General features: G+C 37.7%; 1 protein-coding gene across 4 annotated transcripts; it reads right to left on the reverse strand.

The window, feature by feature from the left end:
- Window positions 1–1,519: 1,519 nt before the first annotated feature.
- LOC127845338 (trans-1,2-dihydrobenzene-1,2-diol dehydrogenase-like) lies at window positions 1,520–20,605 on the reverse strand. 4 transcript variants are annotated; one of them, XM_052376196.1, is made up of 9 exons: window positions 20,343–20,363; window positions 15,566–15,627; window positions 14,941–15,040; window positions 12,596–12,707; window positions 10,005–10,168; window positions 8,811–9,057; window positions 7,694–7,821; window positions 6,135–6,279; window positions 1,520–1,952 (listed from the first exon to the last, which is right to left on the reverse strand). In XM_052376196.1, exons 1-9 carry the CDS (start codon window positions 20,355–20,357, stop codon window positions 1,846–1,848), a joined length of 1,080 nt encoding a protein of 359 aa, XP_052232156.1. In that variant the 5' UTR covers window positions 20,358–20,363; the 3' UTR covers window positions 1,520–1,845. The 4 variants fall into 4 exon arrangements, with proteins under 4 accessions (XP_052232156.1, XP_052232158.1, XP_052232159.1 ...); XM_052376198.1 differs by lacking the exons at window positions 15,566–15,627; window positions 20,343–20,363 and adding an exon at window positions 20,515–20,605; XM_052376199.1 differs by lacking the exons at window positions 15,566–15,627; window positions 20,343–20,363 and adding an exon at window positions 20,369–20,514.
- Window positions 20,606–24,632: the final 4,027 nt, after the last annotated feature.

A 24,632-nucleotide genomic window follows, 5' to 3' on the forward strand; every position in this document is an offset into this window, starting at 1 on the left:
CTTGAACAAATGGTGATAATTGCTAATTTAAAGGTAAGTGATCATTTTCTTTTTATTTGAGATATGTTGCTGCTGATACTGTTGCTGTTGTTTCTTCTGCTAAACTCGATGTCTCATTAAGATTTTCTGTATTTTCATTAAAATAATCTTCAAAATCAAAAATATCCGAGAACATTAAATTAATTTCATCGTTTTCCATTTCATTCATTGTTAAGTTTCAGAGTAAAGGCTTAAAAAGCAGACGACAGTGTGAACATGTATGTTCAAGGGAAGTTACTCCGTATGTTGATATAAATATTCATCGAAGAGTTCTCGCTCTTGGTGGAAGAATGCGTGGGGGTCACAATGTGTTAAAAAAAGTACCGGTAGTGCCGGTAAAACAGTGAAAATTATCGATAATTTTCACTGATATTTTTCACTGTTTCAACAGTGAAATTATCAGTTTTAATTCACTGATATTTCTCTATAAAACACCGGAAAGCATAAAATAAAATGTTCACTTACTTCAATAGCGTTCCAAACCTCAATACCAATAAAGGCTTAGCGAATTTTAATTGTTCGAGTTTGATACGATCTATCAACAATTTTAGAACAGTTTTTTACGTCTTAACGTCTGTTTCTTAAGCTAATCGTGAAACGTTGTTCAAATGAACTCTTTGGCGTAAGTTGTTGTTCGATTGTAATTGATTATGTAAAACAACTTTTTTAAAATTAATTAATAGTGAATACATTCTTATTGATTGATGTCTGGGAAAGGGAGTTTTATACCTGTAGCCATCACGGATAAAATTAAGTTGATTCTAAGAAGATGTGACCGGTCGTTGATGTTTTAGGATTTTTCGTTTATAAAAAGGAGGATATAACATATCAATTCTATAAATAGTAACTACTTGACGTCACGAGCGGACCGTTATGATCATATCTGACCTGGCCTGAGCTTCCATATCCGAAAATAATCAGATCACGCGACTTCAAATGAACTAAATGGCACAATAAAAACGTGTGTTTGGTCTGAATATATTTGGGTGTACGTATTTACGTATTTACGTTTAAAAAAATAACAAGCATGCACAACGGAAAAGGATCTATCAATGTAATATTTGTGATGATATTGGAAGGACGTGGCTAATCAGGGACGATTATTCATGTTGTTGTTAATCAGTCCAAATGCACGCAACTTTCGATCACATGCTATTACATATTTCCTGCTTAACAAAAAACTAAAAAAAAATGTCTTATCTTATTATGTAAACAAAGTGAAACTTAACCTGGTTCACAGGTAAGATACAATTGTATTTGTTGTTATTCAATGGGAGACTGGTTGTGTCAGACGTTGCAACAAAACTAAAAGGCACTGATAGCATACATGTACAGTCCATTATGTCAATTTTAGATCACCGGCAATTTTATAACTATAAGTATTTCCTAAGCACCACATGTCGATTTGAATACAGAATAGTCTTTAACTTTGTTGTTTATCCGATTAACGATACACAATTATAAAAGCAATAACGCTTAATAACAGGATTATTTTATTGAAGGAAAGAGACTATTTCGAAGACACGCATTATTCTAGGTTTCTGCATCTGTATTCTTGTTTTCTTTAAGCCAAAATAACAAATTACATAGTGCAATCACTTTCATTAATGTGATCTTAAAAATCTATAACTAGATAATACATTCTTTGAAAATTGTAATAACATACAAATCTTGCTATCTAAGCTAAAAACACAAAATCAACTAGACAATAGGTAAACTTAGGAAACCCGAGCGAACCCGAAACGTAATATAGAAGGCTTAATGTGACATGTTGTTTTTTTCCCAAGTGAGCGCAGTTTCTTCTCTTCAGTCGAAACCCGGGTAAACAACGCCAATCTGTCGACGGACCTCGTCCATAATTGTGTGAACCATGACGCTATCCTTGTGCGCAAACGCGGGGCTCTCGATTGCACCTGTTCAAAATAACACAATTTTAATTTAAAAATTATCATTTCATTGTAATACAAATTATTACGTGTCTCAATAGTTAAGAAGAGTATCCCTCGACGCATCCTGTCGTAATATTTATTAGGTTGATACATACAAAACCTGCGACCCCTTGGGCATATTATTTCCAGCTTTTACCCCTTGGGCAAGGCTAACTTTGACCCCTTGGGCATGGTCAGCTTTAACCCCTTGGGCATGACCAGATTTGACCCCTTTAGCATAGCCAGCTTTGATCCCAAGGGAATGGCCAGCTTTGACCCCTTGGACCTCATTCTATACATAGATGGTGACGTCATTACGTTATTGTCACCTCTATGCTTAGACGCATCACATTCCCCTGGTTTGGGGAATTATGCTTTCGCCAAAGTAGTTCTGCGTAGGAATGAAAATGTTAATATTTAAATAAAAATCGTTTTTATTGTGTGTTTAAAACGGAATGTTGTTTAAAGAAATGTTATTTAATTATGTTTAAATGTGATTTTGAATCTCTATTAAGCCTGATAGCGATTATCAGAAGCATGATTACCAGACCTTCTCTCGCTTTCACTTTTCATTCGTAAAAGAAGTGCTACCCACAATTCCTTTCGCGTTAGTACACAGGTCAGGAAGACCGTTGTGTACACAATGCTTGGACATGGTCAGCTTTGACCCCTTCGGCATGGCCAGCTTTGACCCCTTGGGCATAGCCAGCTTTGACCCCTTCGGCATAGCCAGCTTCGACCCCTTGGGCATAGCCAGCTTTGACCCCTTCGGCATGGCCAGCTTTGATCCCAAGGGCATGACCAGCTTTGACCACTTAGGCATAGCCAGCTTTGACCACAAGGGCATGGTCAGCTTTTATCCCAACTTTGACCCGTTGGGCATGGCCAGCTTTGACCCGTTGGGCATGACCAGCTTTGACCCCTTGGCCATAGCCAACTTTGACTCCTTGGGCATAGCCAGGTTTGACACGAAGGAAGTGGCCAGGTTTAGCCTTTTGGACATAGCCAGCTTTGACCACAAGGGCAAAGCCAGCTTTGATCTCAATGGCATGGCCAGCTTTGACCCATTGGGCATGGCCAGCTTTGACCCGTTTGGCATGAGCAGCTTTGACCCCTTTGGCATAGCCAGCTTTGACGCCTTCGGCATAGACAGGTTTGACCACAAGGGAGTGGCCAGCTTTAGCCTCTTGAACATAGCCAGCTTTGATCTCATTGGCATGGCCAGCTTTGACCACTTAGACATAGCAAGTTTTGACCACAAAGGCATGGCCGGATTTTACCCCTTGGGCATGGCCAGCTTTTACCCGTTAGGCATGGCCAGCTTTGACCCCTTGTGTATGGCTAGCTTTGACCAAAAGGGCATGGCCAGGTTTTACCCCTTGGGCAAGGCCAGCTTTGGCCGCTAAGGCATGACTAGCTTTGACCTCTTGGGCATAGCCAGCTTTGTCCACACAGGCATGACCAGCTTTGACCCTTTGTGAATGACCAGCTTTGATCCCTTGGGCATACCCAGCTTTGACCCCTTTGGGCATAGCCAGTTGTGACCACAAGGGAATGACCAGGATTAACCCCTTGTGCATGGTACGCGTTGACCCCTTGGGCATGGCACGCGTTGACCCCTTGGGCATGGCTAGCTTTTAGCCCTTGGGCGTGGCTAGCTTTCACCCCTTTGGCATAGCCTGCTTTGATCCCTTGGGCGTAGCCAGCTTTGACCACTTAGGCATAGCCAGTTTTGGCCACAATAGCATGGCAAGCTTTGACTCCTTGGGCATGGCCAGCTTTGACCCCTTGGGCATAGCAAGCTTTCACCCGTTCGGCATGGTCAGCTTTGACCCATTGGACATTGCATGCTTTGACCACAAGGGTATGGCCAGCTTTTAACCATTGGGCATGGCCAGATTTGAACCCTTGGGCATGGCCAGCTTTGACCACAAGGGAATGGGAAGCTTTGAACCCTTGTATATGGCCAGCTTTGACCACAAGGGCATGGTCAGCTTTGACCACAATGGCATGGCCGGCTTTGACCCCCTATGCATGGCCAGCTTTGACCCTTTGGGCATGGCTAGCTTTGACCCTTTGGACATGGCTAGCTTTGACCCCTTGGGCATGGTCAGCTTTGACCCCTTGGGCATAGCATGCGTTGACCATTAGGGCATGGCCAGCTTTAACATCAATGACATGGCTAGCTTTTACCCATTGGGCATGGCTTGCTATGACCCCTTGTGCATGGCCAGCTTTGACCCCTTGATCCACAGGGCATTGCCAGCTTTGTACCCTTGGGCATGGCAAGCTTTGAGCACTTGGGCATGGCTTTCTTGACCCCTTGGGCATAGCCAGCTTTGCTCACAAGGGTATGGCAAGCTTTGACCCCTTGGGCATGACTAGCTTTGACCCCTTAGGAATGGCTAGCTTTGACCCTTTGGGCATGGCCAGCTTTGACCCCTTGGGTATGGCTAGCTTTGACCCCTTGGGAATGGCCAGCTTTGACCCCTTGGTTATGGCTAGCTTTGACCCCTTGGCCATAGCTAGCTTTGACCCATTGGGCATGGCTAGCTTTGACCCCTTGGGCATGGCTCGCTTTGACCGCTTGGGCATGGCTAGCTTTGACCCCACGGGAATGACTATCTTTGACCCTTGTGCACGGCTAGCTTTGAACCCTTGGGCATGGCCAGCATTGACCCCTTGGGCATGGCTAGCTTTGACCCCTTGGGCATGGCTCGCTTTGACCGCTTGGGCATGGCTAGCTTTGATCCCAATGGGAATGGCTATCTTTGACCCCTTGGAATGGCTAGCTCTGACCCTTTGGGCATGGCTAGCTTTGACCCCTTGGGCATGGCTTGCTTTGACCCCTTGGAATGGCTAGCTCTGACCCTTTGGGCATGGCTAGCTTTGACCCCTTGGGCATGGGTAGCTTTGACCCCTTGGGCATAGCTAGCTTTGACCCCTTGGGCATGGCTCGCTTTGACCGCTTGGGCAAGTCTAGCTTTGATCCCATGGGAATGGCTATCTTTGACCCCTTGGGCATGGCTAGCTTTGACCCCTTGGGCATGGCTAGCTTTAACCGCTTGTGCGTGGCCAGCTTTAAACCCTTGGGCATGGCCAGCTTTGAACCATTGGGCATGGCTAGCTTTGACCCCTTGGGCATGGCCAGCATTGACCCTTTGGGAATGGCCAGCTTTGACCCCTTGGGCATAGCCAGCTTTGACCGCAAGTTCATGGTTTAAAAAACAACTTGCAGACGAAATATGTAACATGTTATATATTATATATTTCAATGTGGTTTTAATTCTGTAGCTCTTTGGTTGTGGATAGATTGACCACAGAACATGATTTAAAAAAACAAAGGTGACCGACGACAACAACACGATGCTGCATACCAGATTTTCAACATCTGAAACTTATTGTTTAAGAGGACTTGTCTTGCTCAATTAATGTACATTGACATTGTGACCCCAGGACGTGACCAGTTTTGACCCTGGGGTATAAATTTCCGAACACTAGATGTGTACGATACAAAATTCCACACACAATATTACACCCGTGAACCATTTATTCCAGAGATAATGATCAAAACAGATGGAAAGAGGTATGTGGCGATTCCAGTGTACACACACATCAAAGGAAATACAAATTCAATTATAAATTACGCTAAAAATAACCTTCATTCATCAAACACTTAATATAAATATTGGTTCGTTATTGACAATCAATTGACATAGAAATTCAAAAAAAGAATAGTAAGGCTATATATTGCTTATTCTATTGCCCAAAAATTGAACAAAATAGTAACATTAAATTTGGGTTTGAATTATGCAGCTGACATCCATTACAAAAGTCTGTAAACCGTCACCCACGGCACAAGCGTAATTACATGTGCTAGGTGCAACAGTTGAAATAGTTGCATGTTGAATGCCCCTTTCCTCTGTGGTTCTGGTTAGAAACATTACGTTGGTTTATTCATATGTATTTTAGCTCGATTGCATAAAAAGACTTCGGTTAATTAAAATGCTATCGAGTCCGTTTCCTTTGTATGACCAGTACTTGGTGTCTTTAGGGGAGATATTGAGAACGCTCCCACATTGGGGATGGATCCCATGACCCCCTGGTCGCTAGGCGGAAAAAATATCCACTACGCCACGGCCACCTGAAAAGACGTCAGCAATTTACCTTCCAATAGGCATCTACGGATCTCAGCCGCTTCGTACTGCAGGCCGGCGCTGTTACCGAAGTGGTAGGACCCCTCTTTTAATGGGAACTCGTTGGTACCGGACGGCGTCATGACACGCGTTGGGGCGTGAAACGGGCTTTCGATCTGTGGTGATCAAATGAAAATCGTACCGGAAAACTGGGTTTAATACATGAGAGTACAGTGTCGTCCCAGAAAACTGGGTTAAATGCATGAGAGTACAGTGTCGTCCCAGATGAGCATTTGCAGGCTAATCAGGAACTACACTTTCCGCCTAAACCGGATATTCCATCAAAAGAGACTTTAAACGAAAACTATCACAAAGGCGGAAGTTTTCGTCCATGATTAGCCAGTGTGATTTGCACATAACGCACATCTGTGACTCAAATTGCTGTCAATGTATCTTGCAGTGGGAACTTTTGGGCGCCAGATGGCGTCAGAACGTAATCGACAGTGCGCATGCGTATGGCGGTGCTACAATTCATTCATAACCATTGTACACTACTACGTATTAATTATTCCACGCATGCGAAGTGTCCCATGGTCCATGGGCAACTTTTACTAGGAATTACAAAACATATATTACTAAGGGTTTATTTTGTTTTAAGCAGCCATATTATAAATACATGATAAAAGAAAATCTTATTTCGGTAATAACGTATAACCCATACAGTAGGGTCATCAATAAACGATTTGCAGTTTTGATGAAGTAGTCTTATCTACAAAACCCAGAACATGTAATACATTTACTTAAATAATCAAATAATTTTATTGCAATTTTGTATTGCATTTAAAAGAAATTCTGATGGGTGAGGTTGGGGCCTATTTATGGCCAATGTTAGAAAAGGGAAAACGCCATGCACAGCGAGCATTATTTCCAGTTTTTTACAGCCTTGCATAACAACGACGAAACAATCTCAACGGAAAATGACGCCAGCGTTATAACAAAGAGATTTGTACAAGACCCAAATATAAAGATTATACTAGTATATTAGCTGGTTTATCGAAAATATATAACATCAAATTGATAGGAATAAAACTACATGTACAACTTATACATTAACCTGCAAAGAGATAATTTTACGATGCTAAACAACTCATATATCGTATGTAAAATTATTTATTAATTTTCGCTCGATTGCGTTGACCGCATTCGGATTCTATATACTCGGTCGATGGTGTTTCCTGACAAGAAACAATATTTAACGACCCATGCAAAAATCTTGGGATTGAACCCCGGGCCTACTGATCCCTTACCGGACACCGTTTCCGCTACGACACCATGGTAGCTTAACCCTTTCCCAGTTTAAAGCAAAGGGAAAATGGCAATGTGCAAACAGCATAAAACCAGAACAGCCTGCGAGTAACTCGCAGTCTGTTAAGGTTGTATGCTGTTTGCTGCTCATTAGTATCTAAGGGTTGGAAATGAAGCCTTTAAAACTTGAATATAGTGAGAAAGGTCTTTAATTAAATATAACTTTCTAAGGGACTACAAATGAGTGGACATACGTATCTAAATGGTAAAGGGTTAATCTCTTGCCTGAATCTGTCCTTTCGGTCCCATGATGGTGGCGCTGTTTGTTCCTCGACCTGCGGCGGTGTGGTAGGTCAAGTTGGCCAGCCCTCCACCTTTGTACTTCAGCACGATCACTGCACTCTCGTCCACCGCTGTGTAAACAAATATTAGAATCATAATAATTTAGTTTAAACCGATTTCTTTAGCTCGGTTGCTTCGAAAGCCTAAGGCTTTTCGAATGCTCCAAAGTCTTTCTCACAGGTAGAATCGGTATTTGAAGCAGTATAAGAACCAGTAGATCTTATGATCTCACTCACAGAGCGAACCCGGGTCATTACGTTCGTTATGTAGACACCATATTGACTTTCCAACCTTTAAACATTAGAATAATGAAAATACATAATAATGATCGAATGAATTGTGTTTACAGACGTCGTTCTTTTGTTAAAAAATAAATAAACGAACCTCTGCTAAGATACAGGGCCATACACTGACAATACACCTTATTAAAGATCATTGTATCCACAGGTGTCGCTTCTGTGTGTATATGATCGACGTCAAGTCAAATACCGTTAATTAAATTTGAAATGTGAAAGGAACTTGTTTCGGAGATTTACTTGATACAGAATAATTATTCTAAATTCAAGAAAACAATTCATTCTAAATTCAAACAATAACAGTGGACAGGATAAAAACCTAGATAAAAACCCGGTTCCATTTGAAAAATCTAACCCGCTACCACTCGTCCATTAATTCTTCATTTGTGATAGTTTAAACATCATTAAGTTCTAAAGTCCGAATGATCGAGTGGCAGTGCCTCTCAAACCAAAGACAAGGAACAAAGAAAAAACTGTGTAATGTCATTAACATTTCTCTTGAGAATGTCATTATTTGTATTAATCGAAATACTATATTGTTATTTGTAAAATAAATGTTATAAAGTTTTTAATACGTGTATCTGTGAATTAATCTTATCAAGAGTGTAATCAATACAATACAGTGAAATATCATGTAATGCAATGATATACAATACAATACAATACAATACAATACAATACCAACAAAACCCCAAACCAATACAATACAATGCAATACAATCTAATACAATACAATACAATAAAATACAACACAACATTTTTACCTCCCATCAGATTTCCCACGGCCGAAATGGACACCGGCCTCTCATTAAACACCATACAGGCCAGCTGCACCACGTATATCCCGATGTCCAGGCAGCCTCCGCCGCCCATGGCAATGTTCTTCACCCGCTCCACCTCGGAGATGGGGACGCAAAAGTTGACCAACACCAGGCGGGGATCGCCGATGGCTCCCGCTGCTAGTTCTTCTCTCACCTTTTGGTACGCTGGGAACCACCTACTCCAAACAGCCTGTACGAAAAATGTGACAGTGCGTTTAAACATCGAGACAATATCATACATATTTTTTTAAGAGCCTTAGCAATATGAACAACAGGTGATTGAACTTTCCAAACCTAAACCTAAGACACAAATCTAAGGCGTCGTCGATTTGAATCAATTTACCTGGTTTATCAAGTCTTTTTGGGACTTGGTCTTTTGCAAATTCTATCTTTACTGCTACAATAAAATTCCCCCCAACCCAGTGCTACTCCAGTCAAATCAAAACATTATAAGGGAAAGATGAGGAAACGCCTATTCACGAAATAGCAACATGCACCGTCGTTTAGTTTAGTTTATGACAAACGGGAAGGTGAAGCAATAGCAAATATGCCAATCAAGTCAATGTGGTTTGTACCGAATGCATCGCGAATGTATATTAGTCAATATGACGATTCTTCTGGATAGAGTGGTATATATTTTGCGAACACAGGAACACTTTGATTGGCTACATTGTAAGAACATGTTTAACAAAAAACACTATCAAATAAGGTCGCCGTGGTGTAATGGATATGGTGTCCGCCTAGCGACCGGGAGGTCACGGGTTCGATCCCCGCTGTGGGAGCGTTCTTTCGATCTCCCATATAGACACAAGTACTGGTTCTAGGCCCAGGAAACGGACTCGAGAGCATTCCAAATAAGTAGGAATTACTTTCTATGCAATCGAGCTAAAATAAATAGGTTTAAACTAAACTAAATAAGGTTGTCCAGTATAGTAAATGGAATATGAATGTCATTTGTGGAAAAACCAAAGAGCCGCTTCATCAATTTCAACCATTTTTCCATTATCGTTATTTATGTACTCGGATGTAACGAATTGTTTCATAAAACGTCGTATTGTACGTAAGACGCGGCCTTCTACTGGTTCTATAACGTTTTTAGAAACGGCCAAAGGCCGTCTTTCTTAATCATACGCTTACCTCAACAAAGAGGCGATTCTCGGTTTTAGCGGCATCAAGAACAAGCTGCGCCTGTTTCAGGTTCATCGCCATTGGCTTCTCGCAGAGCACGTGCTTCCCGGCATGCATCATCTTCAGCGCGAGATCCACGTGCGTCACGTGCAGCGTTCCTATATACACCACCTCTGAAAGAGAGCGATCGTCCGACTGATGAGAATCGATTGGGATTTTCGAATAATAATTTGAAGAAGATAAATATCAAACAACCCTTAGGTGCATGACAAATCTGATTTAGCTACGCTCTCAACAAAGCAGACAGGAGTTTGAACGTGATGAAGGAGTAAAGTCTTATTCTGATAAAACGGGGCTTAACGCCTGTGCGTCAAGTGTCGTCTCAGATAAGCATGTGCAGCAGTCCGCACGGGCTGTTCTTAGACGACACTTTACGCACATGCACTTTTATAAAGAATTTGTTGGTTTCGATGAATTCTTTTAGCGAAAATCCATAATTAGCGTGAGCGTTCTGCTCAGGCTAATCTACAACCCTACGCACATGCATTAAACCCCGTTTTCCCATAGCTAGGCTCATTAAGTTTTTAACCGAAAAGTAAACCCGAATGTGATTTATAATACTGACAAAATTACACTCTGAACAAAAATGAAACATGCTGATAGTCAATGACGAAAGAAGGCTGACGGACGCCGAGCAAATATCCGATTGGTTCACCTGGAATTACTGGATATGGGAACCAAACCAAAAGAAGTACATTTGTCTTGAAAAATTGCGAAGCTTCGGTCGGTAATGTACTTCACATAACTTACTCGATGACAAGAACATGAAATTGTGTTCGATTCGATTCTTAAAATCTGTGTGTGGCGATCAATGAAAGCATTGGTCATGGACAGTGAGCAAAAAGCACTTTCACTCAACCAAATCTCTTGAAAATACTATTCGCTATACTTTTGGAAATACTTTTCAGATAATAATCAATGGAAATAGCTAGCATCTGTACACGTACGCTTTATGGTCAGGAGTAAACTTAGATGTAATCTATCTATCCACCCATCCATCAATCTATGTAGGCAGGCGGGCAGACAGGCAGCCATGCAGACAGACAGACACACAGACAGACAGAAACACAAACAGACATACACACAGACAGTCACACAGACACACAGACAGACACATAGACAGACAAACACACAGACAGTCACACATACACACATACACACAGACACACACACAGACACAGACAGACAGACAGACAGACAGACAGACAGACAGACAGACAGACAGACAGACAGACAGACAGACAGACAGACAGACAGACAGACAGACAGACAGACAGACAGACAGACAGACAGACAGACAGACAGACAGACAGACAGACAAAACAGACACACAGATAGACACACAGACAGACGGACAAGTATTTGTAATAATTAAAACATATCTTAAAAGATCAAACATATCTAATGGTAAATTAGTTTTTCACGACCGTTCCAATGCGGTGACAACAGTTTTATTAATTGGTATGAGGTTTTTTCCATGTTTTGCGTTATTTATAGTTGTTGTTGTTGTTTTTTAGTTTTGTCACACTGTTTGGAAGTTGGTTTCTCCCATAATTTCGCACATGCAATAAGCCTAGTTTTCGCAGAAAGCGGTTTAAATTATTGTGATTTAGTTTTTAGTTTTAGAACTCTTTCAAATCAAGTACATGGTCGCAGGCGTTATGAATGACAGGTATGGAGGTAACCACTACGACGAATCTTTTGCAACGAAGTTAACACAGGGTGTTACTACGCCTGAGTATCTTCTTAATCAACTATTCATTTTGTTTGTATGACATATATCCACACTACCATGATTCCGTTTTAACTTTGAACCCGATCCAATCACAATCCTAACAATTACGTGAGCGCATCCATGTTCTTGTGGCCGAATAAATGCACAACATATATGAGACAACGCCATCATGGAAAAGAATAAATATAAGCTTTACGTTTGTTTTCTAATCCATGAATTTATACTTTGCAACAATGAATTGAATTGTATGAATATGAAATGAATAAATACGTTTAAACAAACACAGGGTGCAGGATCAATCGCACCGGTAAGTGGTGCTTCTTTTCTTTAACCAATTATTCTTAAAAATTTCAACTAGTGCATAAAAGACAATTTGTCATGCGGCGTATGGCAAATTGTAGAACCATAGAATTACTTTATTTAGTAAGCCTGTGTTCTTGGCCAACAATTTGATATGTATAACATTCATATACTAGTATACGTATTTGATATGTATAACATTCATATACACGGTTTTGCTGCACGCAATGTGAAATGTTGGCACTGATTTTAGATGTATTCAATAATGTATTCTTAAATCTTTACGTATCGGCACAAATGCAATACAAACTTTTATGCGCTAATGATTTTTGCAAACATATTTCAATAAATTGGGATATTTGCATAATTAAAGTTCTTAACGGTGTGTTGTCTGCCCAGCCCGTGTGTAAACCACTGTGAACCCCGTTGATCATGCACCCTTTAGCAGGCAGATTATCATTGATAAAGGTTTTATGCAGTTTTTTTTTAAATACATTCGACTAACCGACACCGCTGTCCTGGCCAACTTCCTCGTACGAACCGTATGCACGTTCAAATCCGAACCTATCCGCGAATGTGTGGGCCCTGGCAAGATCACGTGACGCCACCGCGACAAACTGGAACATGTCAAACAGACATATTTCGAACCTGTGAATAAATTTGAAAGCAACAGCTAGGGTTCGGCAGGATTTTTTTTCTCTAATATTGTGCTCAACATTAGATATATACATGTTAAATTATGTAATAAAATCAAATACCGATGCAATAATAAAATTAAACCGAAAAAGGGAGATAATATATGACGTGGGTGAAAGAGTGCGCATAAGGGGTATTTTAATCCATTTATGCCTAGTGAACTCTCCCATCCTTCTAAATTGGATCAATTTATTTCCAAAATTAGGGATGTCTAGTATATTTATTTCTATATTTAGAATATTTCTTACAGAAATTCCTTTAAGAAAACCGCGCAGACCCTGATCATGCGGCGTCTGATCTAGGTCTACGCTGTTTGCCAATGCCCTTTTTCTAGACGCTAGGCATAAATGGGTTAAGTGAGATGTCGGTGTGTGATTCAACGATTAGTATAACAACAAAATGTTAATGATTATAACACAAATACACATGGCGCTATCTAATCTTAAAAGTATCATCAATTTAGCACCCTTTAAGTCTTGATCGGACGTTGTACATACACAGATCCAAAAGACACGTTTAAAATAATGTTCCTTTACCGGTAAATAGTGTGTGACAGTTGTTAACTGATTCTGTGTAGCTGTATATTATATATTATATGGTTATAAGCATAAGAAACAAGCAAATTCGTTGAATTGAAATCCCCGCCAATATGCTTCTGGACACAAAAGTGTTATATTTGACACTCAAAAAAGCATTTTTTCAAGATACAAAGGGCCATAACTCCGTTATTAACAGGTGGTGTACAATGCCATTTGGCGTGCATCATCCTCCAATCCATTTACATTTTGTGTATATGGATTATATGTCCGCACAGGCTAATCAGGGACGACATTTTCTGCCTTAACTTGATTTTCGGTAAGAAGGGACTTCCTTGAAACTAAAAATACCATAAAAGCGGAAAATGTCGTCCTCGATTAGCCTGTGCGGCCTGCACAGGCTAATCTGGGACGACACTTTACGCACATGCAATAAGCCCAGTTTTCTCAGAACGCGGCTCACATTTTGTTCAGTGTACGACTGAAAATGTCTGTAAAAGTGTTAACTACTATTGCGAAATTTATATTATTGGAAGTTAACATATATTGGCAAGCGAAGTTAACCTCTAAACAAATAATAAAATGTGTTCCTTTGCTAGCTTGATACCATTCTCCGATTAACACTCTTTAAACTGTTATCAAAGAATGAATGACTATAACTATGTAGCATCCTCACTTCAAGTACCTTTAACAAAGTGAACGCCAGATAAGCACTATAGAAACGTAGTCATTTTTTTCGTTATCTCAGAACGACATTATCGAAACAAGCATCTGATTTGCGTCTTCATTATCATACCATACTTTTGAATGTTGATAACGGCTCGAAATATCATCTTCTAACGTGAAATTCCCTTATGAAAAATGACGAATTATTGTAGGTAAAATGCAGCGAACAAAATGATAATCATAAACTTTGTGTTTTTCATTTTAAGAATTTTGTTTCACAGATAAGCCGGCATGTTCCTTTATGTGCGCCTTGCCGTGCCCGGTTAACTAAGTTCTATTATACAGTTCCGGGCTGAAATTTAGGGAATCGTACAATTAAATCCCAAACCGAACACAGATCTTAGTAAGGAATTGGTCATAAAATTATTTCTACAGGATTCTCCAATTCATCCGCTTTATAATAGAGAAGTTGTCTGATGCTTCCAAATTCGATTGAACATAAAAACTTGTGTCTGTATTTTAACAATGCCCATAAGGCAAAAACACTTCAATATTTCGAGTCTCGTTTAGGGAAAACTGGGCTTAATGCACGTATAAAGTGCCATTTCAGATGTGCACTTGCAATCTGTACACATTTATCAGTGACGACACTTTTCGATTGTATGGCCTTTTTCTTTTACGAAAGCCTCTTCTTAACGAAATTTCAGTTTAAACGGAAAATGTTGTCTCAAATAATTCTATGTTATCTAAAAAAAGACAAAATGTCTGCGCAAATCTGGGAATACACTTTACGCCCATGAATAAAGCCCATTTTAACAGAACGAGGCTAAACCTATTTAAACAAACTAGTAAGCTCTGGAAATGCAATCATTCGAGAGTGTCACGCAAGACGATACATGCTCATAAAATAACCTAAAAGTCTGTCATTCATCCGGACGGAATAAACACACACCTTGTGTTCTTGAGCGGGCAGATTCTCCTTAATTGCCATGAAGAAATCCTCTGATATCTTCCCCGGACCCAGGCATCCCCATCGAGTGGTCGCCATTACACTGCGAGAGACACAGACGGTGAAACGTAATGAGTAAATATCGAAATCGTTTTTGGTTGTTTTAAATAAAAGAATCTTCAAAAATTCGTGTTTAATGTTCATTTACATCAACTCCAACTACCCCTTTTTAATCTGTGGTAGTGTACTCCAAGGCACTGAAATTATATTTGATCACAGCGCTGATATCAACAGCAAATACGCTGGCGAAATCGAAAATGTGCATTCCACCAGTTTCTGCAAATAAGTTGACAGAAAAGAGCCCAGAAGTTTGTTTTTTTATCAGCTGACTTAAACGGAGGCGAATAATGGTACGAGATTTACCGGGGAACAATAAATTGTAAAAAATTGGACTGGAAAACCTCATGGGCAATAACATTTAATTACATGGGCTTTTCACTACGTGCAGACTGGATACGTGCGCGTGGTTCAAATTAATATGTCCAAACTTATCACAATTACGTAGCTACGATCATGCCCAATACCCCATGTGACACACCATTAACTACGCTCAAGCACCCATTACTACCTTCTCCCGTAGTGATGTATCGATGTAATGGATACGGAGTCAACCTTTTTACGAGGATAAGTCTAGGGATATAAATATCACAGACTAATAGTACGTTTTTTTTCGCTTAAAACTGACTAGAAAATGCCTTTAGTAGTCAACTACGTATGATACGCTCGTGCCAAAATAAGTAAGGTTAAACTTAAAGACATACACAAATATATAGATATATATATATATATATATATAGATATATATATATATATATATATATATATATATATATATATATATATATATATATATATATATATATATATATATATATATATATATACAAACCGAACGACGGATTTGAAGATGCCTACTAAGATATATGTACATGCCGTGTTATGTATAGGCAGAAACCTACTTACATTTATGTACATACGTATCTACGTATATGTACATGCTTATCTACGTTGATGTACATGCTTACCTACGTATATGTACATGCTTATCTATGTATGTGTACATGCTTATCTACGTATGTGTACATGCATATCGACGTATATGTACATGCTTATCTACGTATGTGTACATGCTTATCTACGTATGTGTACATGCTTATCTACGTTTGTGTACAAGCTTATCTACGTATGTGTACATGCTTATCTACGTATGTGTACATGCTTATCTACGTATATGTACATGCTTATCTACGTATATGTACATGCTTATCTACGTATGTGTACATGCTTATCTACGTATGTGTACATGCTTATCTACGTATATGTGCATGCTTATCTACGTCTATGTACATGCTTATCTACGTATATGTACATGCTTATCTACGTATATGTACATGCTTATCTACGTATGTGTACATGCTTATCTACGTCTATGTACATGCTTATCTACGTATATGTACATGCTTATCTACGTATATGTACATGCTTATCTACGTATGTGTACATGCTTATCTACGTCTGTGTACATGCTTATCTACGTCTATGTACATGCTTATCTACGTATGTGTACATGCTCCTCTTTGTATATGTACATGCTTATCTACGTATGTGTACATGCTCCTCTTTGTATATGTACATGCTTATCTACGTATATGTACATGCTTATCTACGTATATGTACATGCTTATCTACGTTTATGTATATGCTTATCTACGTATGTGTACATGCTTATCTACGTATGTGTACAATCTTATCTACGTATATGTGCATGCTTATCTACGTTTGTGTACATGCTTATCTACGTATGTGTACATGCTTATCTACGTATGTGTACATGCTTATCTACGTATATGTACATGCTTATCTACGTATATGTACATGCTTATCTACGTATGTGTACATGCTTATCTACGTATGTGTACATGCTTATCTACGTATATGTGCATGCTTATCTACGTCTATGTACATGCTTATCTACGTATATGTACATGCTTATCTACGTATATGTACATGCTTATCTACGTATGTGTACATGCTTATCTACGTCTATGTACATGCTTATCTACGTCTATGTACATGCTTATCTACGTATATGTACATGCTTATCTACGTATATGTACATGCTTATCTACGTATATGTACATGCTTATCTACGTATGTGTACATGCTTATCTACGTATATGTACATGCTTATCTACGTATGTGTACATGCTTATCTACGTCTATGTACATGCTTATCTACGTATATGTACATATTTATCTACGTATGTGTACATGCTCCTCTTTGTATATGTACATGCTTATCTACGTTTATGTACATGCTTATCTACGTATGTGTACATGCTTATCTACGTATGTGTACAATCTTATCTACGTATATGTGCATGCTTATCTACGTATATGTACATGCTTATCTACGTATATGTACATAATTATCTACGTATATGTACATGCTTATCTACGTTTATGACCATGCTTATCTACGTTTAAGTACATGCTACGTATGTGTACATGCTTATCCCCGTATATGTGCATGTCGTCCTAAGTTTATTTACTACCTATCCCCGTGTTTGTTCATTCTTGACTTCGTATACTTGCATATGAATATTAAGAAAGCTATATACGTATGCTATGTAAAACCATAGTTTAATCCACAGCTGTGAATACTTAAGTTTGCTTTACATAATAATATTTAATAGTTTTAAGTTAATATGTAATAACCGCTATATGTATAACCATTTGTGTTGTATTTGTATTTTATGCGTGATATATATGTGAGTTGTATGTGCGTTGTGTGTGATTTTGTTGTGTGCTTTATGTATTCTGTGCGTGTGTTTTACGTGTAGTGTACGTGTGAAGTATGTGTGTTGTAAAGTGGCGTTTATGTGTTGTAAATGTATTGTACCCGTTGTTGAACGTTTGATGTACATGTGTGTGGTATGTAAAATCTACTTATTTATCTCAATGTTGCTCAAGTACATTTTAATATAATATATTATCAATACGCATATTATCACGCTTGATCCGTTATTGCCCTATTTCTTCATTTCATTTAATGTATTGCATATTCTTAAACACGAATCAAAACTGAAATGGACTTTTGCAGACAGAAAAACTACTAAATGGCCTTTAAATTAATGCGTAAACTTCTTACTTTCCAAAAGATTTATAGCATGTGGCCGCAAAAATGTTCAACAGCGTCGTAGCCATGCTGATGCCCACCGAGGCAGTTGCCTCGGCTTAAATTTGCAGAGCAATGTTGAGATTACAACTAAAATAAGAACAATTTATGTCAAAGAATAAAATCTAAATAAGAAATTGAGGCAATTTAATGAATTTTAGGCACTATGATATTCACAAACAAATTTTATCATTGAGTACAATTGGTTTATGTTGAGGCAGATAATTATTTCAATTTAATAACTTCATTTGATGCCAAAACGGCTCAGCAAAATGATTTGGAAAATCCGTTTATAAAACAAAGCGTCACACTATACACTTTGATGGTATAATCATGGTGGACATCGGAACGTACCAAGCTAGAATCGGGTGATTTACGGCCAGGTCTGGGTCTATTTTGGACCTAGACACACTTCGGCAGGGTTGGCGCTTTCGGCTTTATTGGTATTCTCCTCTTTATGGCCGGCGTCGAGTTAAACCGGGACCGTTTAAGGTCGTAAGAATGTTTGTTTACATAAGAATTTTTTTCAAAATATGATATCTCGCGTATTAAACTTTTTTTTAAATAAAGAAGTTCAAGTATTTTCTTTTTAATAGTCAATGAAGTCGATGATAGACCTGACAGAAAATGATGACGCAGTGCTAAAACAAAATTTAGCACAAAAAATTTAAGAAATGGCCAGAAACTTTACTGATGTAAGTTAAATAGTTGTACTCCTCATGGTATTCAATACGTCCCTGTGATGCAATCGGTAAGGCGTCAGACTCTGGATCCATTGACCACTATTATATTGTCACTGCGTTGGTTCGAACCCCAGTAGGTCCGGGTTTTTTTCCAAATAACTTTTCCATCAATGATCCTTTTTATGTGTTTATGATTGAAAACGCTTTTGATTTAATCCATTTAAACATTTTTTTAAGATCCATATGGTGTTTGAAAAAAAAATCGTCCATTAATTTTTTCACGGCGAACTTGTCTGAACTACAACAGAAAGTTTGCTGAAGCTTATTTGATGTAAACTCAAAAAATAAAATGTATAAAGAAAACTCATAACGAATAATATCTAAAGTAAATATAATGTCATTATATAGTAGCATGCCAATGGCATCGCTTTAATGTTTGTGCATTAACACATTCCAGTTGATCGAAAACAAATTCTTCAAATGAGGGATTCGACTGGAGACAGGGGAGTTGAATTAGCGTTCAATAAGATTCATATTTTAAAGTTGAAAAATAATAAAACATGTTAAGACAGTGAAAAAGTTTTTCATAATTATAAATATATGAAACATTATTCGCTAAAATGTTTGATATATCTGTTTTCTTCATATTATACGGTAGATCTATATTATTTTAGTATTTCAATAATAAATATATAAAGCCCATTCTATTATCCATATAATATTATGGCTGGTATGAGAGAGCTTCGTCTCATTTTTTTTCTTTTTCTATCTGACTTTAATGAGTTACATGACTATTTTTCTGTAGTAAAGGTTGTTACATCATTGTCACTTCAAACACCGTTTATGGTAACAGAATCTCAAATTGACAATAAACTTGTAGCAGATTTTTTTCGTCAACTTTATTGATACTAAACGGTCATATGTAGCGTTCACGATTCCGATAGTTTAGGTATAAAATGTGGTTTAAATGGCGTTTAAAACGCACCAGAGACGTTCTAGATGTGAATAAATTACGGGGGAGGGAGGAGGGGCATGCCCCCGGACACCCCTAGACTGACCTAAGATACTGCCTCGGCAAAAATTTGGGTCTGGCTACGCCGCTGTTCAACCTTGATTTGGAAACCAGATGGAAGTCAACAAAGTCGTATATACATGTCAGCAAAACGTACCGAAATGTTTGACAAAGAGTTGCTCCGATTACGACTCAATCAATGCGTTTTAAAGAACAGGCAATGAAAATGCTGTGTGCAAAATATCATCTAAAAACGTCAACTATTTATCGCGATACGCAGTCTTGAACATCGGAAGTGATCCGCTATGGGTAATGATCCGGTAATGACTAATGGTACCTTGACTGTACCAGCTGAGACCGCCAGTATATTTTGCTCAGTGTACGTTATTTTTACTTTTAAATAGTTTTTAGTCTATCCCCTATCATGATAAATTATGCAACACAGGTAATACTAATTTACAACAGCATAAACCTCCATCACGATCATGCACCAAGTACCGTAGATCTATAACACAAATCACAAGTAGTGCGAACTTTACTCCAGTTGACAATAATAAAACAGACTACATCACGAAACTATCTAAATCCTCGTGTCCCAGCTAAATATGTATTTGCATGTAAAATCATAAACTGTTTCCACTAACCGACAATGTATGCAGTAACCGATTTACAATGGAACACATGCACTCGCTGATAACGATGTTATCATCAACCTATGGCATATTAGCTTCTAAGGGAGGTAATATATGTTACATTATCTGCATTATGTTTAGGTTCGCTAATCAATAACTCAGTTTTATAATAGTAATTTCTTCTACTGTTAACATTTGCATCAACAAATCGAATCCATTTGTGTTGATCATGTTAAAACACAATCGTATCATTATTGTTATAGATAAGTACAAGGAATGACGACCCGCTGTAACCAAGTTGTCACTCTTAAAGGGACCTTTTCACGTTTTGGTCAATTGACAAAATTATAAAAAGTTGTTTCAGATTCGGAAATTTTCGTTTTAGTTATGATATTTGTGAGGAAACGGTACTACTGAACATTTACCATGCTCTAAAATAGCCATTATATGCATCTTTTGACGATTTAAAAACGTGAAAATTATAGAGCGTTAAGATAAGATAAGATAAGATAAGATTTATTTTGAGTCGGCAAGGGTTAAACAACAAACATAAGCTCAGACAGCTTGTACAACCGACTATAAAACATGATGAATAAGAAATAACAAGTGTATAAAAGCTGAAAGACTGGAAACAATTTGTTCTACAATTAAAAGGCAGATATACATATAAATATATAGCATGATATTACAACATCAGATATGGTACTAAAAAAATTAGATTTGTTTACATTAAAAGTCAGATAATTTTTTAAGAGAAAGAATAAAATATCAACTAGACACAGCATGCAGAGCATAAAAAACATATCAAGCATAAAGAGCACACATAGCATGCAGAGCATACAAAGCGTACGGAGCGTACAAAGCAACCAGAGTATACAAAGCGTAGGGCACATAAAGTATACATAGCATACATAGCAATTCAACGCAAATAAAGCACATAAAGCATGCCAGGCATACAAAATATACTAGGCATACACAGCACACAAAAATACACCTAGCAAACAAGGCATATAGAGTATATAGAGCAAGAAACACATGCAAAGCACACAAAGTATACATGCAAACAATGCATATAAAGTATATAAAGCACACAAAAACATGCAAAGCACACAAAGTGTACAAAGCATACAGATCACACAAAGCATATAAAGCATATAGGGCCTACAAAGCATATATAGCATGCAAAGCACACAAAGCATACAAAGCTAAGAAAAACACTAACAGCATATAACATTTAAGTAAAAATAAAGCATATAGAGCATGCTAAGCAACCAAACCACACAAAGCTAAGCAAAACTGACACTATATAACATTATAGCAGAAAATGTACTTAAAACTAAGCGATGTGATGCTCCCTTGCTGTGGAAATCCCATTCAGTCTACAGCATTTGCACCTACAGATTTTTCCATTCCATGTCCCAATTAAAGTTTTAAATTGCGAAAAATTTGTACATTTTCTAAAATCTTCTGGTAGGGAGTTCCACAGCGAGGGGGCAGCATATCTTAAAGAATTTTTACCATATGTTGTTGTGCGTACCTGTGGTATCTGTAAAATATTGGTATATCTAAAATTTATGGTTGACTGTCTCTTAACAATTAAATCATTTAACAAAGGTGGAGAAATTTCATTTATGATTTTAAATGTTTCAATAGCCATTGATCTTATACGTCTTATTTGCAAGGACGGAAGGTCTACCTTTTGTAAAAGATCTATATATTGAGTGCTATAGTCGTTGTATATAAAACGAATTGCCCTTTCTTGAATTTTTTCCATCTTTTTAATATTAGTTTCTGATCAGAAATGCCAGGTCATTGGGCAAAAAATAAAATTTGATAATACAAAGGTATGGAAAATTAAAAGCTTGCTTTTTACACTTAAATTTCTACCAACTCTTTTTAAGATGTTAATTTGAGTGGCTGCCTTCTTACATAATCCTTGTATATGAGTATCAAAATTTAGTTTATAGTCTATGTCAATACCAAGTAGTTTAACAACTTTTTCACAAGTTATAGTAGCATCACCTATCTTAAATGACGGTTTTTTACAAGAAGTTAATTTGCCTATTGCAAAAGATTGAAATTTGTCAGGGTTAGCTTGCATCTTGTTAAAATGAAACCAATCAATAAGAATGTTACTTTCATGTTGTAAAACACTTATAAGTTCATCAAAGTTTGTTGTGTAAAATGAAAGAGTATTATCATCTGCATAATTGTAAAGGGTAGATTTGTTTATAAAATAGAAAATATCATTAATAAAGACATTGAACAGTAAGGGCCCCAGGATAGACCCTTGGGGTACTCCTTTTGTTATACTGGCCCATGAACTAACTGTATCTCCTATTTTGATTTGCTGCTTTCTGTTAAAAAGGTAAGACTGGAGGAGTCTGGACGCAGGCTCTGACATACCATACGCTGACAGCTTTGACAGTAATATATCGTGCGGCAGGCGATTGAAGGCCTTGGACAGGTCCATGATAATTGCTGCGGCGTAATGGTCTTTATTGAGAGCCTGCCTCCAATCCTCCAGAAGTTCTAATAGGGTGGTTTGACAGCCATGTCCCTTTCTAAATGCACATAAAAATGTATTAAAAATTTTATCAAAATGAGAGTTAAGTTGATTAGCAATTACTTTCTCAAAAATTTTAGAGGGCATTGGTAGGACACTTACTAATCTATAGTTAGCTTTGCAAAAAGGGTCATTTTTCTTATATAAGGGTGTTACTTGTGCTATTTTGAGTTTATCTGGAAAAGTACTTGTGGCAATAGAAATGTTCACAAGATTAGTAAGAGGTTCAGTTAAAGCCGGTTTACCAATTTTTTAAAGCTTAGCTGATATTTTGTCCACTCCAGTGGCTTTCTTTACATTTAGCATATTAATTACTTTGGCAACATCGGGCATGGCTACTGGTTTAAAATTAAAGGTACAAATATCTGGATAATTTTCATGAATTTTTTTAGACTTGGGTGACTATCTAAATCAAAAGTGTAGTTTTCCCCGATGGACTGGGCAACATTAGCAAAGTATGAATTAAAAATTTCAGCATTATCGTTGTCTTTCGTTGTGATTTTGTTGTTTTCATGTAGAATTATTTTTGGCAGTTCTGTACTTGATTTATTTGATAGAAATGGCTTAATAGTTTTCCAAAAGTCTGAATTTTTTACCCCACCAATGCATCTTTCTTGAAAATATTGGTTTGCTGATTTGTGTTTTAATTTATTTACTAGGTTTCTTTGTTTCCTATAAATTTCCCAATTTTCATGTGATTTAAGTTTTTGAAATTTGTGCAGGTACATCTTTTTAAGATAAATTGCTTTACGTAATGTTTTGTTCATATAAGGTACTTGCTTCGCTTTTCTGTACATTTGCTTTACTGGTACATGTTTATCATAGATGTCTGAAACAGCAGATTCAAAATTTTGATACAAATTATTTACATTTTCTGATCTAGGGTCAATCTCATTAACATTTGGGATTCTGATATTTGACAGATCAGCATTTAGGGCATTTACATCGAGATTTTTGAAGCTTCTATAACTTATTTTAACCTTTTCAATTTTTTGAGTAGCATTATTTATAACGGTACAGATAAAGTTATGACAATCGCTAATTCCAGTAGCAAAATTTTGGGTTTTCATACATAGTGATCTAGAGTTGGTAAGTATAACATCTAGTAAGGATGGAGTACAATTTTTCATAAAACATGTAGGGTTTTTTACCAAACAGTGCAAATCAAAAATTTCTGTAAAATCTAAAAGTGGCCGACCTTTGTCACATAGAAGGTCATAATTTAGGTCGCCTATAATCATAAAGTGATCAAATTTAGTTAAAATATTGTCTGACATAATAGTAAGATTCTGAAAGAAATCACGGTCAGTTATATTGGGCGTTGCAACGCGAAAGGATGAATAATTCGGAGAGTTCTGTTGTTGTCATTATATTTTGTGAAAATTAGAGGATTGCTTATATAAAGTATAAATTACATTCATCTTTGTCAGAGCACGGGTGGCCGAGTGTTCTAAGCGGTAGTCTTTTACTCCAGTACTCCAGGGATCAGTGGTTCGAGCCCAGTTGAGGGTTACTTTTTTCTTTTTCTTTTTTAAATTGTGTTCTTGTTTTTTTACTGGAGCTT

Source organism: Dreissena polymorpha, chromosome 9 (assembly GCF_020536995.1).
Source record: "Dreissena polymorpha isolate Duluth1 chromosome 9, UMN_Dpol_1.0, whole genome shotgun sequence".
In the NCBI taxonomy this organism is placed as follows: Eukaryota; Metazoa; Mollusca; class Bivalvia; order Myida; family Dreissenidae; genus Dreissena; species Dreissena polymorpha.

What these genes read in the sequence shown, in the direction of transcription:
- LOC127845338 (XM_052376196.1), bottom strand. An exon ending in AGAATCGCCTCTTTGTTGAG is followed by an intron (nt 9,058 to 10,004) that starts GTAAGCGTATGA and finishes TTTTTCGTACAG; the next exon opens with GCTGTTTGGAGTAGGTGGTT. An exon ending in CCGTAGATGCCTATTGGAAG is followed by an intron (nt 1,953 to 6,134) that starts GTAAATTGCTGA and finishes TATTTTGAACAG; the next exon opens with GTGCAATCGAGAGCCCCGCG.